The 15,296-nt window shown below is 52.5% G+C and overlaps 1 protein-coding gene across 6 annotated transcripts in view; it reads right to left on the reverse strand.

The window, feature by feature from the left end:
* Positions 1-15,296, reverse strand: part of DTNB (dystrobrevin beta) — an 88,463-nt gene that overhangs the window by 12,525 nt on the left and 60,642 nt on the right. For 2 of the 6 annotated variants that reach the window (XM_032683454.1, XM_032683456.1), the window contains 2 exons: positions 12,714-12,803; positions 7,002-7,089 (listed from right to left, as the gene is read on the reverse strand). In XM_032683454.1, coding sequence (XP_032539345.1) covers positions 7,002-7,089; positions 12,714-12,803 — 178 coding nt within the window. Of the gene's footprint in view, positions 1-5,530; positions 5,760-7,001; positions 7,090-12,713; positions 12,804-15,296 lie in introns of those variants that run through there. The other 4 variants (XM_032683461.1, XM_032683455.1, XR_004356188.1 and 1 more) reach the window with 4 other exon arrangements.

Consider the following 15,296-nt stretch of genomic DNA (forward strand, 5'->3'; position numbering starts at 1 on the left):
CCAGGGTGGGGCTGCTCCTGCTGCCTCATCCTCACTACCCAGGAACAGGATTTGCCATATTTTTTAGGTCTCGTTTAGAAAAGAAGCCCCCACACCTACCAGAGCCTACAGCACCCAAGGGATCTTCCCGGGAACAAACCCAGTTATTCCTTTTCTCCTGAAGTGCCCTGGTGAAACACTGACCCTGCCACGTGTCAGTCAGTGAAGAGGAGCTGGAGTGACCCCGTCCAGGACAGTCTGGAATGACCAACAGCTCAGTTTGGGACCCAGAGCCCTGCTGGACACCCCCCATGCTGACAACAGGCACGTTCTGCACCCCCAGGCTCAGCTCTCAGAGCTCCATCAGTGCTCAGAAACAGCTCCACAGAAACAGCTCCACAGGGAGGTCTTCCCACAGCTGATCCTGACTCCTTGTGCTCTCCAGAGGTCCCAGCTCTCCCCTTTCCCAATCCATCCCCTTGCACTGACTCTGGGGTCAAATGAAGCCTCTCAGTGCATTCAGCTGCTGTAATTCCATGTTAAACAAACCTGAACCCAGACCCCCATCTCATGCCACGTTAGGTGGGACCCCCAGACTGTCCACACTGCCCTTGGCACCCCTTGGCACCAGGAAGGCCAGGAAACACCATCCATGGGAAGGAACAATATTCACAGGCATTAAATTTAAACAGGCATTAAATTTAAACATGGTCATTGCCTCTGGAAACATGGAAAGTTTACCATCACTGCCCTGTCCCTGGAAGTGTCCCAGGCCAGGCTGGACAGGGCTTGGAGCAAGCTGGGACAGTGGAAGGTGTCCCTGCCCATGGCAGGGGTGGGATGAGGTAAAGTCTGAGGTAACACCACTGTGGGTTTCATGCACCAGCCTGCACTTTTCCAATGAGAGAACTCCTCTGGAACACATGGAATCATGTTGGAAAAATCCAGTCCCACCTTTCTCCCAGCACTGCCCAGGCCTCCCCTGACCCACGTCCCCAGGGGCCACATCCCCAGGGCTTTTAAATCCCTGCAGGGATGGGAACCCCCCCTGCCTGGGGGCTGCACTGACTGCACTCCCTGCTCTCATTTCTGCCCAGCCTTTTATGAACACCAGATTCTCACTGCCACCACCCTGGAACAGTTTGGGGGGGGTGGGATTGTGATGGCAAATTCCATCCTCCTCGTAAACCCGGGGCCAGAATCCATTCCCACATCTGCACGTGGCTGTTTATCCCGAGGGGAGGGACCTGCCCTCCCTGGGAAAGTCGTGTGTGGTTTTTAAAACCTCTGCCCTCAGAAGAAATAAACCCAACCCAAACCCTTCATTTCCTAGTCAGCACTGCTGTGCCTGCTCCCCATCTCCCCAGGCAGGTCTGAATGACTCGTGTCTGCCAAGATTTACGGCTGTAATTCCACCCTTTAAAAGCCCACAGGTTGAGCTCCTGCCTGCTCAGCAGCTCTGAGCTCCAGGGAATATCCCTTTGCTGCTCCACTCTTACCAGGGCTTTTTACTACAGAGTGCAAAGACCTGCTGGGAGCCAACAGTGTAAGTCAAAATTACTGAAAAAAACCCCAAAACCAAACCCAACAACTCAACTTCTGCTGAGGCCTCAACAGGTCTGAGATCATCCAAGTGGCAAGGGCCCATTTGCCCTCAGCAAGAAAATCCATAGGATGGTCGTAAAATCTACTCAGAACCCTTCCCATCACACAGGACCAGGGAAACCTGTGATTCACTGTAATTTTAGTTTCCCTGTGAACTGGCCATTAATCCAGGGAGTGAGTGAGCCACCCTGGAACTGCAGGTCAGGAACCAAAGAGGATCCCCAGCTGGAAGGGATCCATAAGGATCATCCAACTCCCTGCTGGAGTGGTATTGGCTGACAGGAGCATTCAGACCTCACCTACAAGATCCCTGTTTGGGGTGAGAGAAGGGGGTGTTTAATCAAGCCCCCAGAGCCAGGTTGGCAGCCACTGTGCTTCCCATCACCACCATTTGGAAGAGACTGTGAAAGAACAGCAAAGTTTGAGTCTCCTGAGCATCAGATCCCGGGTTCCTTGGTGCAAGGACCTCACGGTGTCATGGAAAGTCTGAGCCAGCACTTCAGCTGCCCAGCACTGTGGTGCCACAGGGTTCTTGGTGACCAACAGGCAAAGGAGGGGAACCAAATGACAGAAATGGCTCATTTAGCTGGTTTATCAAGGAGAGGAAGAAATGATCCAAGAACCAAGCTGCGGATTTATCTGACAGGAAAAAAAACGGTTTACTCATCCTTTTATTTAAAAATGATGCATTAAACAGTGCCCAACACCTGAAAGAGAAGTTCCACGAAGGGAATATTCTGTTATTTAGGCTGTGGGCAGCTTTGAGGAGATGAGATGATCACAGGCTTTTAGCAGTGCCTGATGCTGAGGGAAGAGCAAACCACGGAGTTTTCAAAAAAAGAGCAACGTGGGCAAGAACAACCTAATTATCGTAACTCATCCACATAACTCAACCTAATTACCCACTCAGCCAGAACTGAGTGTTGGCTTGTGTTTGTGAGGTGCCAGTGCCTGCCCCCACAGCGGGGCTGCACAGCCCAGCACAGGGGGCCCTGAGCTCTGGGGTGGGTCAGTGCCCACCCCACCTGTGCCCCACAAACCAACCTGCCCAGGGCAACGGGGAGAAACCCTGGAGAACAGCAGGAAATGGGGAGAAACAAGAGCTGAGGTGGAGCAGCTGGGAGAAGGGATGGAGGAGGTTGTGGAGGATACTGGTGACAGAGGCCCTGGGGTTGCTTCACAAAAACAGCTGTATATACATATATATATATATATATATATACATATATAAGTATATTCACCCAAAACACAGGTGATCCTTCCTTCTCTGGGGGTGCAGCCACCTCACCTGCAGGATTACCTGTATTCAAGGGGTCAGGCAGCACTGAGGTGGGACCTGCCATGGATGTGGATGTGGATTTTGTAGGGGAAGGCAGTCAGAGGGGCTGGGGATGCAGGAGATCTGCTCCCGTCCCTGATTTCAACACCAAGATGATGCTGGGCAGGAAGCAGCAGGTTATTCCTCACCTGGGGCTGACAGTGTGGGCAGAGCAGCAGAGGGAGACACAGGGACGAAGCTGTGATCCTGAAAGCTGTGATTTAATGGAAGTTTGGACTGTTCTCTGCTGATCCCCTCACTCCATCCATCTCCTCACCCCCTGCCTCTCCCGCTCTGCTCTCGGTGGAGCTGTTTGGGGTCACGGCTCTGCCAGGAGCAGATGGGCAGGGCCAGCCCTGCCCTGAGCACTCAGATTCAATAAAAGGGATGTTTTGTCTGCAGAGTGGCTCGAGGGGAACAAGAGCAGCTCAGTCAGATCTCTCTGAGTGGACACAGACCCCCCTGCCATGCCCTGTTCGTGTGGCACAGCTGCCCCTGGCACCGAGGCTTCCTCCTCCCCCTCTCCTTCCTCCTCCCCAGCTACTGCCCCTCTTCAACAACAAACAGACTTGGATTTCAAGAATTAACCCTCAGATCTGCCTCAAATTATTTTGTCCCAGTCAGACACTGAGCAAAGGCTTTTCCCCCAAACGTTAGCAGGTGTGTTTGCACTCGTGTGGTGAGTGATGTTCATCCCAGAACAGCCCTGCAGAGACACCTCCAACCCTGGAGAAACAGCAGAAAGGGATGGGCCGGGTCAGACCCACGGCCACACTGCCTGGTGGATGATCCCCAGTGACCACACTGTCCCATGGACAATTCCCAGTGACCACACTGTCCCATGGACAATTCCCAGTGACCACCCTGCCTGGTGAACAATTGCCAGTGTCCACACTGTCCCAAGGACAATTCCCAGTGACCACACTGTCCCATGGATGATTCCCAGTGACCACACTGCCTAGTGGATGATTCCCAGTGACCACACTGTCCCACAGACAATTCCCAGTGTCCACACTGTCCCATGGACAATTCCCAGTGTCCACACTGTCTGGTGGATGATTCCCAGTGACCACACTGTCCCATGGACAATTCCCAGTGACCACCCTGCCTGGTGAACAATTGCCAGTGACCACACTGTCCCATGGACAATTCCCAGTGACCACACTGCCTAGTGGATGATTCCCAGTGACCACACTGTCCCACAGACAATTCCCAGTGTCCACACTGTCCCATGGACAATTCCCAGTGTCCGCTCAGATGACTTCAAAGGAAGGAGTCAGAATCTTTGCACCAGGCTGCTGGAGCATGAACAGCCTGTCCCTGGGACCCTCTGCATTTCCCTCAGTTAGAGCATGTCAGCAAACAAAGCACATCCCACCTGCCAGGCAGGGCTGGAGAGGACAGCAGGACATAATTCCACTCACATCAGCCTCTCCCAAGTGTTCCCAGCAGACACTGCTCTACCTCGTTTTCAAAGTCTCCACTGACAAATATTCCATAAATCCCTTATGGTGCTTTTTTCTTTTTTTCCCATTTTTCACTTCCATTGAGGTCCAGATTCTCAGTAAAATCCAGGTGGGAAGGAAGCTCTGGAGGTTTCCATGCACGGTCATTCACAGCAGGTCCTTCTCACTGAGCTCTGAATGTCTCCTCCAGAGAGGGAGCTCCCAGTTCTCCTCTGGCCAACCTCTTGGACAACAACATTTGACCATTATCGTGGTGACAAAAGATTTTCTTAAAACACAGCTGGAATTCCCTTCCTTGCAGCCTCTGTGTCCTGCTGTCCCTTCCCTGAGGGCTCTGTGCTGGGGTGACCTTGGCTGTGTGAGGGGCTGGCCCTGATGACAGGGCCATGTCTGGCTCTTCAAGGAGGCTTCAGGCAGCACCAAGACCCTCCTTTGCTTTCTGTTGTCCATCTCCAAAGCAGACTCAGCCTCACCCCTGTGTGGTGTGACCAGGACCAGCCCTGGGCTCTGCTCAACCTCGTTGGAGTTTTCCTCCAGCCTGGAAAGGTCTCTCCAGTCACTGCCAGGCAGCTCCAGTGACATCCCAAGTTATGTGTTACCTGTTTTCCAAAGAAGCTTGGAATGGTTTGGGTTGGAAGGACCTTAAAGCCCATCCAGTCCCACCCCTGCCATGGGCAGGGACACCTTCCACCAGCCCAGGTTGCTCCAAGCCCCGTCCAACCTGGCCTGGGACACTTCCAGGGATCCAGGGGCAGCCACAGCTTCTCTGGGCAACCTGGGCCAGGGCCTCCCCACCCTCCCAGCCAAGAATTCCTTCCCAATATCCAATACTCAACAAGCATCTTTCTGCTACTGGATTTCCACCATGTTTATTCCACTGGGGTTTTCATCTGATGTTCCCCATTTTAATTCCACGTGGAAAGAAAAAATTGCTCTTTTTTTTTTGGTTTTGGATTTCCCAGCCTCTCCTTCACTCCTGTCTCTCTCTCTGTGTTAATGTTGCAAGAAGAATATTGAAAAAAACCATGATTTTGGCTCAAACCTCTCAAACATCTCAGCTGTTTCATCTTCCAAGAGCAGGGAATGCCCTGCAGACACACAGACGTGTCCCTGTGGACGTGGCACGTTGTCCCCATGGACATGGACACGTCCCACTGTCCCAGGGCTCAGGGGGATGTTCCCCCACCAAGCTGCAGTGGCCAACTTGGACAAGGAAGGAGGGTTTTCCTTTGGTGAGGAATAATGAGAAGCTGCCACGAAGCAAAGCCCTTTCAACTTGGATTCCTTCAGAATACAAAAAAAAAATCCATCCATTGCAGCTGATTGGCATTCCTGGACTGGGAATAAACAGTGGAGCCAGTAAATAACTTCAGATTCCTCGTGGCCAAGCTCTGGTTGCAATGGAAACACACTGTTGTTGCTCTTTCATCCTTTCCCTGTCCCACGTCAGTCCCTGGCACTGCTCTGACATCTGCCCTTCCATGGGACTCACGGGGGTGAAAAGAGAGCAGGGATTTGTCACAGGACTCTGAAAAGCCTCAGCAAACCCAAAATGCTGCTCTGCACACCCAAATAATTGCTTCAGGTTTTGACCCCTTCCAGAACTAGAATGGACACGGGAGCAGGCTGAGGTGATTCACAGGTTTTTAAACCACCAGGTTCTTTCAGAACCGGTTGGTGACTCCTTGGTTTTCGTAACACTTTGTTTCCACCAGAAAAAGTCAAGTCATGAGTAAGAACTGTTCCACCACCTTCCAGCGTGACAGTGATTCAGCACTTACTGTCTCACTAAACAACTTGAATTTTACATGGCTACATGGAAATTTCCTCCTTTTTCCATCCAAACCTGAAACTTGGCACTTTATCACTTTAATATTTTAACATGACCACGGTCCTGCTGAACAGAATGAAATGGGGATGTGCAACCCCACCCTTTGACAGAGGTGTTGGGAACTGCCACTTAAAAACGTTCAAAAAGCACAATTCTGCTTTTATTAAAGTTTTATAGAAATGTCTGCTCGCATCCCTCTGCCAAAGGTGGGTTATGAGCTGAACACACACCGAAGGAAGTTCAGGAATGCGGGAGATGGTTCCTGCAAACTCTGCTCTCTCCTTCCCTAGGGATAAATAACCTCCCCATCCAGGTAGCCTGAAAATATTCCACGGAATTTCAGTAAATTCTTATTGTTGTCCTGTAGCAATTTTTCTGTCAGATCAGGATTTATTTGTACCCACTTACAACGTGTTGGGTGTTTCCCTTTCCTACGAGAAGAAACCGCGGACGCAGAAACCACCTTCCTTTGTCTCCCAGGCCCCTTCCCTCTGGAATAAACACATCCCACTAACGCTGATTTGTTTTCCTCAGCTATCCACGCATTTATCTCCTCTCTGGGCTAAGCAGGACTAATCTGCTTATTCCCTCAGCTCCCCTGACCTCGTTTGGGATCACCCGCGCTCCCGTCCCCCATTCCCGTTTCCCCGCTCCCAGAAGCGTCCCGTTCCTGCTGGAACAGGGAACTGTGCTGCTGGACAAACCAACCCCGACTGTTTGGTGCGGGGGTGGGAATCCAGCTCCCCATCCTGCCCATCCCATCCCATCCCAGAGCCCCTCCCTGCTCCCCGGGGTCACTTACGGCGCTGGCGGCCTCGGCGGCGAGTCGCGCGGCGTACCTGGCGATCAGCCGGTGCTCCTCGTCCAGCCGGCCCGGGCTGTCCAGGACACTGCCAAGGACCAACAGAGCCGTCAGTGCCTCACTGGGGCAGGGAGGGAAGGACAGAGTGTCAGTGCAAAGAGCCAGCGACAGCAAAGGGAGAGAGAGTCCCGCTGGAAACGAGCTCCGTGATTCCCTTTTCCGTCCCAATGCTCCCCGGGCTTCCTGCTGAGCAGAGTTTGCTCCAGGACTCACAGGGTCCAGTTTGGGATGTGCTAAAAGGACTCAGTCTAGGCCCAGATTTGATTTGTTTCTGGGGAGCTTGTCTGCAGACCCTTTTGGTTACTCAGGGTCGACAGGGGCCAGTAGCCCAGCGATGGAGGAGGAAAACCTTCTCCTCCAGGGATGGAGGATCATCCGTGTCCAAGCCAGGATGATTCCCATGAGGAAGAGTGGGGAGGACTGTGCTGACCTGAGAAGGACCTTCTGGCACTGAACAGCACCGACCTAAATGCAAACAGCACTTTGCAAGTCAGCCTGACTTGCACCTGACTTACACCTGACTTACACACACCTTACAACACCCCTTTACAAAGGGGGACAGTTTAAGGTCTGGTCCTTCACAGCTCAGCTCCAGAGGGTGACACAGCTCCAGCTGGCTCCTACTGCCAGGATGGACAAGGCTTGGAGCAACCTGGGCTAGTGGGAGGTGTCCCTGCCCATGGCAGGGGGTGGCACTGGACGTGCTTGAAGGTCCCTTCCCACCCAAACCAGTCCAGGATTCCCTGGATGCCTCACAGGCTGCAGCTGCCTGGGAAATGCTGCTGAAATAGGTGTTAAGAGCCATTTCCAACAGTCCTCAGCAGAGTGACAGCACCCTGAGGTGACAGAGAAAGGGACAGGGAGGTTTGAGACAGGGAAAGCAGAGACAGCTGAGGAGACAGATCCAGGGTGGGAAGGAAAGGCAGCACCTGGATCTGTCCCATGTTCCACACGAGCTCTGTGTCCCTGGGCTTGTTCACCATTAACAGATTAACCCAGGCTGGGAACAGGCAGTGCCCCCAGTGCTGAGGCAGCTCCTGCTACTCCCAAACAATTCTCTTTTTAACTCTAAACACACTGGGGAACAAAGGCTGATTTTTGGGTTGAATTAACTGAAAGCAGCCAGTGCTGGGATCTGTTCCCAGCTGGATTTGGTGCCACAGTGGCCTCGCCACAAGGAACCAGGAGGGGAATCACAAATGAAAAATTAAATCAACGTCCAACCGCTGGATTTGGGAGTTGCTGGTTATCCCAGTGCTGTGCAGAGATCCCTCATCCCACTGCAAAGGGAACCACTGGATCAGTGACAAGAACCAAAGTGTTGTTAACTGGAACAACCAGGATTAGTGTGGGGATGAGGAATGTGCTTCCAGTGGCCACTCAGCCTTCCCAGAGCCACCCCTGAGGTTCCAGGGGGGATCCACGGACAGCCCAGGGCAGTTCCTGAGGGTGCTCCAGGGAAATCTGGCGTCACCATCACCACAGAGAGCAGCAGGTTAAACCAGACACAGACCTGGTGCACCACAAAAGCCACTCCCACCTCAGAAGATAATTTACATTTCTTTAAGCTTAATTTCAAGGATTTGTGTCTCCTTGAACCAGATTTACACTGTGAACGTGATGGTTATTTAAGAATGCAGATTTCTTTCCATCAACACCCAATTTAAGAATCTGAAGTCTTTGAAGACTCCTAAGTTCACCAGGTGATGTTTTTGGTTTGCCAGGAGATGTTTTTCATTCACCAGGTGATGTGTTTGGTTTGCCAGGAGATGTTTTTCATTCACCAGGTGATGTTTTTGGTGTGCCAGGTGCTGTGTTTGGTTTGCCAGGAGATGTTTTTCATTCACCAGGTGATGTTTTTGGTTTGCCAGGAGATGTTTTTCATTCACCAGGTGATGTTTTTGGTGTGCCAGGTGCTGTGTTTGGGCTGGCACAGGGCCCTGGGCTGGGTTTAACAGCCACAGGCCCAGTGAACAGAGCTGGGTCTGTGAGGAGCACAAACTGGATCCAGACCTGGAGACAACCAACTGCCCAGAGCAAAGGAAGGAGCTGGAAAAATGGGAGTTAAACCAGGAGGAAAACAGATTTAAGAGAAGAAAAACCAGAGCCTTTACACGAGGCTTGAGGAGCTTCACAGGCACCTTCACCACTAATTTATTGTCCCATACATTTTTTGTTAAAGGAGAACAATCCTCCCCATCCCACCTTCTGACACAGCTGCTTTTCTTCAGCTTTCCTTGGCAATTCTGTCTGTGCAAGTTTTCTCCTGCTTTTATAAGAGACCTTCCCACCCTTTCCATAATCTGGGATCTCCTAATACCTCTCCCAACTCCTGGAACCACAACCTCCTGTCTAAGTGAATCACAAAAGAGTTATTGACGATTTCTTGCTTTCGTGAAAAAAAAAACCAACCCTGTAATTTATGAAAAAAGAATAATCCTTTCGTGTTTGCTTTTAGAAATATTTTACAGATGATGAGGAAGGGGAGTTCAAGCCCCGTCCAACCTGGCCTTGGACACTTCCAGGGATCCAGGGGCAGCCACAGCTTCTCTGGACAACCTGTGCCAGGGCCTCCCCACCCTCCCAGTCAACAATTCCTTCCCAGTCTCCCATCTCTCCCTGCCCTCTGGCACTGGGAAGCCATTCCCTGTGTCCTGTCCCTCCAGGCCTTGTCCCCAGTCCCTCTCCAGCTCTCCTGGAGCCCCTTTAGGCTCTGCAAGGGGCTCCAAGGTCTCCCTGGATCCTTCCCTTCCCCAGCTGAGCCCCCCCAGCTCTCAAGAACAGGAAAGGCAGCAAAGGGCAGGAATAAGCTCAGATGGGAGGAGGGCACACGAGTGGGAGTTCAGAGGTTTCCACAGCAGCAGCAGAACCTTGGAGAGGTGATAGTACAGAATTCCCTGCCTGGAAAATGCTGTCCCAGGTGGTTTGGCCCACTCTGCCCACGCTGTGCTCCTGTCACAGCACTTACACAGCCAGTCCAGGAGCTCTCCCACTTCATCCCCTGGGAGCTGCAGGTTGTGGCTGCAGGTGGGTGACACAGATCAGGGAATGGGATCAGGGAATCCCAGACTGGTTTGGGTGGGAAGGGACCTTCAAGCTCATCCAGTGCCACCCCTGCCTTGGGCAGGGACACCTTCCCACTGCCAGAGGGCAGGGATGGATGGGAGACTGGGAGGGAATCCTTGGCTGGGAGGGTGGGGAGGCCCTGGCACAGGTTGCCCAGAGAAGCTGTGGCTGCCCCTGGATCCCTGGAAGTGTCCCAGGCCAGGTTGGAGGGGGTTCATGGAAAGAACTGTCAGGCATTGGCAGGGGCTGGGAGGGCTTTTCCAACCTGGATGATTCTGGGATTCTGGGATTACACAGCATTTCAATCTGCCATATTATCTTCAAGATGCTTTGTAAGCACCTTAAAGAGATGCCCCTTTGTATCTCCAGATCCAGTGACTGCAGTAATGGAGTGAAGGCCAGACTCTGGAATTCCTTGGGTTTCACTGTCTTGTGGAAAATATTTTGGGCTCTCAGCTCCTGCAGGTGAGGGCAGTGATCCACTACCAGGAAAAGCTTGTCTCTCCCAGGAGATCACAGAGCAGTGGGATACGAATTTCTGCAGGACAAAGTGATGAAATAGGGCTCTAAAAATATTATCCACGGGGTGGAAACGTGGACAGAGCAAGGAAAACACAGCTCCCAGCTCGCTGAAGCTCCCTTTGCTCCCCAGCCCAGCTCTGGCTCTGCAGAGGCACAAGTTAATGAGGCCCAACAGTGGCCCAGGGAACCCCCAGGCTGTGGAGTGGGAGAGCTGCAGTTTGGGGGCTTGGGGGTGAAATTCCTCTGCACAGACAGAGCCATGAAATATAAATGTGCACAAATAATGCTGAGATAAAAGGAATTGATCCTTCAGAGCATTAACACTATTTTTGGGGGGAAAGAAACAGCTGCATTGAGGAGGTCACGGGGTGGGGTTTGGAAGAGCTTGTTCAAGAACAAAGGCAGGGACAGGGTGGGATTGGGGCTGTGTTTGGGGTGGAGGTGAAGGCAGGGAGGAGGAAGAAAAACAGGTACAAGTTCCAGGCCAGGGGGAAATCACTTCCCTGTAGGTGGAAAACAAGATTCCAGAGTGGCCATGGAGAGGAAAAGTGGTGAGTTAACCCATTGGGGACGATGTCATTGGGCTCAGGTAAAGGATCCTGGGACAGAGGGTGGGGATGGACAGCAAGGGTGGGATGGACAGTAAAGGTGGGGATGGACAGTAAAGGTGGGGATGGACAGTAAAGGTGGGCATGGACAGCAAGGGTGGGCATGGACAGCAAGGGTGGGCATGGACAGCAAGGGTGGGCATGGACAGTAAAGGTGGGGATGGACAGTAAAGGTGGGCATGGACAACAAGGGTGGGCATGGACAGTAAAGGTGGGGATGGACAGTAAAGGTGGGCATGGACAGTAAAGGTGGGGATGGACAGCAAGGGTGAGGATGGACAGCAAGGGTGGGGATGGACAGCAAGGGTGGGGATGGACAGCAAGGGTGGGATGGACAGTAAAGGTGGGCATGGACAGTAAAGGTGGGGATGGACAGTAAAGGTGGGCATGGACAGTAAAGGTGGGGATGGACAGCAAGGGTGGGCATGGACAGCAAGGGTGGGCATGGACAGTAAAGGTGGGGATGGACAGTAAAGGTGGGCATGGACAGCAAGGGTGGGATGGACAGTAAAGGTGGGGATGGACAGTAAAGGTGGGCATGGACAGTAAAGGTGGGGATGGACAGCAAGGGTGGGCATGGACAGCAAGGGTGGGCATGGACAGTAAAGGTGGGCATGGACAGTAAAGGTGGGCATGGACAGCAAGGGTGAGGATGGACAGTAAAGGTGGGGATGGACAGTAAAGGTGGGCATGGACAGCAAGGGTGGGCATGGACAGCAAGGGGGATGGACAGCAAGGATGGGGATGGACAGCAAGGGTGGGATGGACAGTAAAGGTGGGGATGGACAGCAAGGGTGGGACGGACAGCAAGGGTAGGGATGGACAGCAAGGGGTGGGCATGAACAGCAAGGGGTGGGCATGAACAGCAAGGGTGGGCATGGACAGTAAAGGTGGGGATGGACAGTAAAGGTGGGGATGGACATCAGGGGTGGGGATGGACATCAGGGGTGGGGATGGACAGTAAGGGTGGGGATGGACATCAGGGGTGGGCATGGACAGCAAGGGTGGGGATGGACAGTAAGGGTGGGGATGGACAGCAAGGGGGATGGACAGCAAGGGTGGGGATGGACAGCAAGGGTGGGGATGGACAGTAAAGGTGGGGATGGACATCAAGCCATCCCTCCCAAGAGATTCCAGGGAATGCCGGCCCCGTTTCCCTCCCTTTGCCAACAGGAGCCAAAGGCCTGTGCGTGACCCCTCCCTGGCACTGCCCTGGCTGTGCCCTGCCCCTGACTCTGCCCCTGGCACTGCCCTGGCACTGCCCATGCCCCTGGCACTGCCCTGCCCCTGGCACTGCCCTGCCCCTGGCACTGCCCTGGCATTGCCCTGCCCCTGGCATTGCCCTGGCACTGCCCTGCCCCTGGCACTGCCCTGGCTGTGCCCTGCCCCTGGCACTGCCCTGCCCCTGGCACTGCCCTGGCTCTGCCCTGCCCCTGGCTCTGCCCCTGGCACTGACCGTGGCCCGCGCTGCAGCCGGCTCACGTAGGTGGCTATCAGGGAGTGCTCGTCGGCCACCGCGCTGGGGGGGTCCGGGCTGGGCTGGGACCTGGGGGGGAGGGAGAGGCAGAGAGAGCAGAGAGAACACAAACGTGAGCAGGGAAAGGAGCGGGAGCAAACGGCGGCCAAACAAACGGGACAAATCCAAACAAACGGGACAAATCCAAACAAACGGGACAAATCCAAACAAACGGGACAAATCCAAACAAACGGGACAAATCAAAGCAATGGGGACAAATCCAAACAATGGGGACAAATCCAAACAAACGGGGACAAATCCAAACTAACGGGGGTAAATCAAAACTAACGGGACAAATCAAAACAATGGGGACAAATCCAAACAAACGGGACAAATCCAAACAAACGGGACAAATCCAAACAAACGGGACAAATCCAAACTAACGGGACAAATCCAAACAAACGGGACAAATCCAAACAAACGGGACAAATCCAAACAAACGGGACAAATCCAAACAAACGGGACAAATCAAAGCAATGGGGACAAATCCAAACAATGGGGACAAATCCAAACAAACGGGGACAAATCCAAACTAACGGGGGTAAATCAAAACTAACGGGACAAATCAAAACAATGGGGACAAATCCAAACAAACGGGACAAATCCAAACAAACGGGACAAATCCAAACAAACGGGACAAATCCAAACAAACGGGACAAATCCAAACTAACGGGACAAATCCAAACAAACGGGACAAATCCAAACAAACGGGACAAATCCAAACTAACGGGACAAATCCAAACAAACGGGACAAATCCAAACAAACGGGACAAATCCAAACAGGACAAATCAAAGCAATGGGGACAAATCCAAACAATGGGGACAAATCCAAACAAACAGGGACAAATCCAAACTAACGGGGGTAAATCAAAACTAACGGGACAAATCAAAACAATGGGGACAAATCCAAACAAACGGGACAAATCCAAACAAACGGGGGCAAATCCAAACAAACGGGACAAATCAAAACAGTGGGGACAAATCCAAACAAACGGGGGCAAATCAAAGCTAACGGGGACAAATCCAAACAATGGGGACAAATCAAAACTAACAGGGGCAAATCCAAACTAACGGGGGCAAATCCAAACTAACGGGGGCAAATCCAAACTAACGGGGACAAATCAAAATGGGGACAAATCAAAACTAACGGGGGCAAATCAAAACTAACGGGGGCAAATCCAAACAATGGGGACAAATCAAAACAAATGGGGACAAATCAAAACTAATGGGGACAAATCAAAACTAACGGGGACAAATCCAAACAAACAGGGACAAATCAAAACTAACGGCGACAAATCAAAACAATGGGGACAAATCCAAACAAAAAATGGCCACGTGCTGCCAGGAGTCAGGGGTGGAACACCTCCTGGGGATGGTGGAACACGGCTCACCCACCTTCTGGGGATGGTGGAACACGGCTCAGAGGGACATTTGGGGAGGTTTAAGCACTGGAAGGGGCTGCCCAGGGAGGTGGTGGAGTCACCATCCCTGCAGGTGCTCAAGGAACATTCCACAGAATGCCTGAGGTTGGAAAAGCCCTCCCAGCCCATGGATCCCCCCTGTCCCCAGCCCAGAGCACTGAGTGCCACAGCCAGGCCTTCCTGGGACACCTCCAGGGCTGGGCACTCCAAACCTCCCTGGGCAGCCCCTGCCAGGGCCTGACCACCCTTTCCATGAACATCCCTTCCTGCAGGCAAACAGCCCCAAAACCCCAAACCACAGCTGCAGCTTCATTACTGTGTCTAAAACCAGACCTGACAGTGCCCAGGCTCCTTCTCTCACAACACAGATCCACCAGAAAAAAACATGAGGCAAATCTGACAAATTGGTGTGGTTGGTGTGGGCAGTGCTGCCCCCTGACAGGGGCTGGGGATGTGATGGATTTTGCTGCTTGGTTTGAGGACTCATGAAAACAAAGCTGCTGCAGTTTTGGTTATTTCCATGAACAGGGATCGATTGCAGGGAATACAGAACCAGAACAAAATGAGTAATAAATAACATATTTGTCTGCACAGCCCATTTAACAGGTGCTGGTTCCTGCCACACTCATGACAGGAGCAGGAACTGGGAGAATGGGGCAAAAAACCCTGGAAAATGCAGCAAAATGGTTTTTTTTTATGGCCCAGGCACTGCACACAAGGACACAACACTCCCTTCCCCACCCAAAAAGTGACACAAGGACTCTGCTCCCTCACCCTCCCTGGCCCAGGGGGAGGATGATGATGATGATGATGGCAGGAATCCCTCTGCTGTCCCACCTGGAATGTGGCCCATGCAGAGGGAGGTGAGCAGTGCAGATGTGAGATCAAATCATTACCTAAGAGATGGTTCCTGGGCAGGTGTCACTATTATTTCAGCATTATTCCATCTGTCATTCCTGCCAGGTATTCCAGCCACTCTTCCCCTTCACCACCTGCACTTAATTCCTCCCCCACACAAGCCCAGGAAGTTTTTCCTTCAGGAGCCTTTTCTGAAAACGTGGCATTTATTGCTTTCACCACCAACAGACTGAGACCAGGCAAA

The sequence above is a fragment of the Chiroxiphia lanceolata genome, chromosome 3, assembly GCF_009829145.1.
Source record: "Chiroxiphia lanceolata isolate bChiLan1 chromosome 3, bChiLan1.pri, whole genome shotgun sequence".
NCBI lineage: Eukaryota > Metazoa > Chordata > Aves > Passeriformes > Pipridae > Chiroxiphia > Chiroxiphia lanceolata.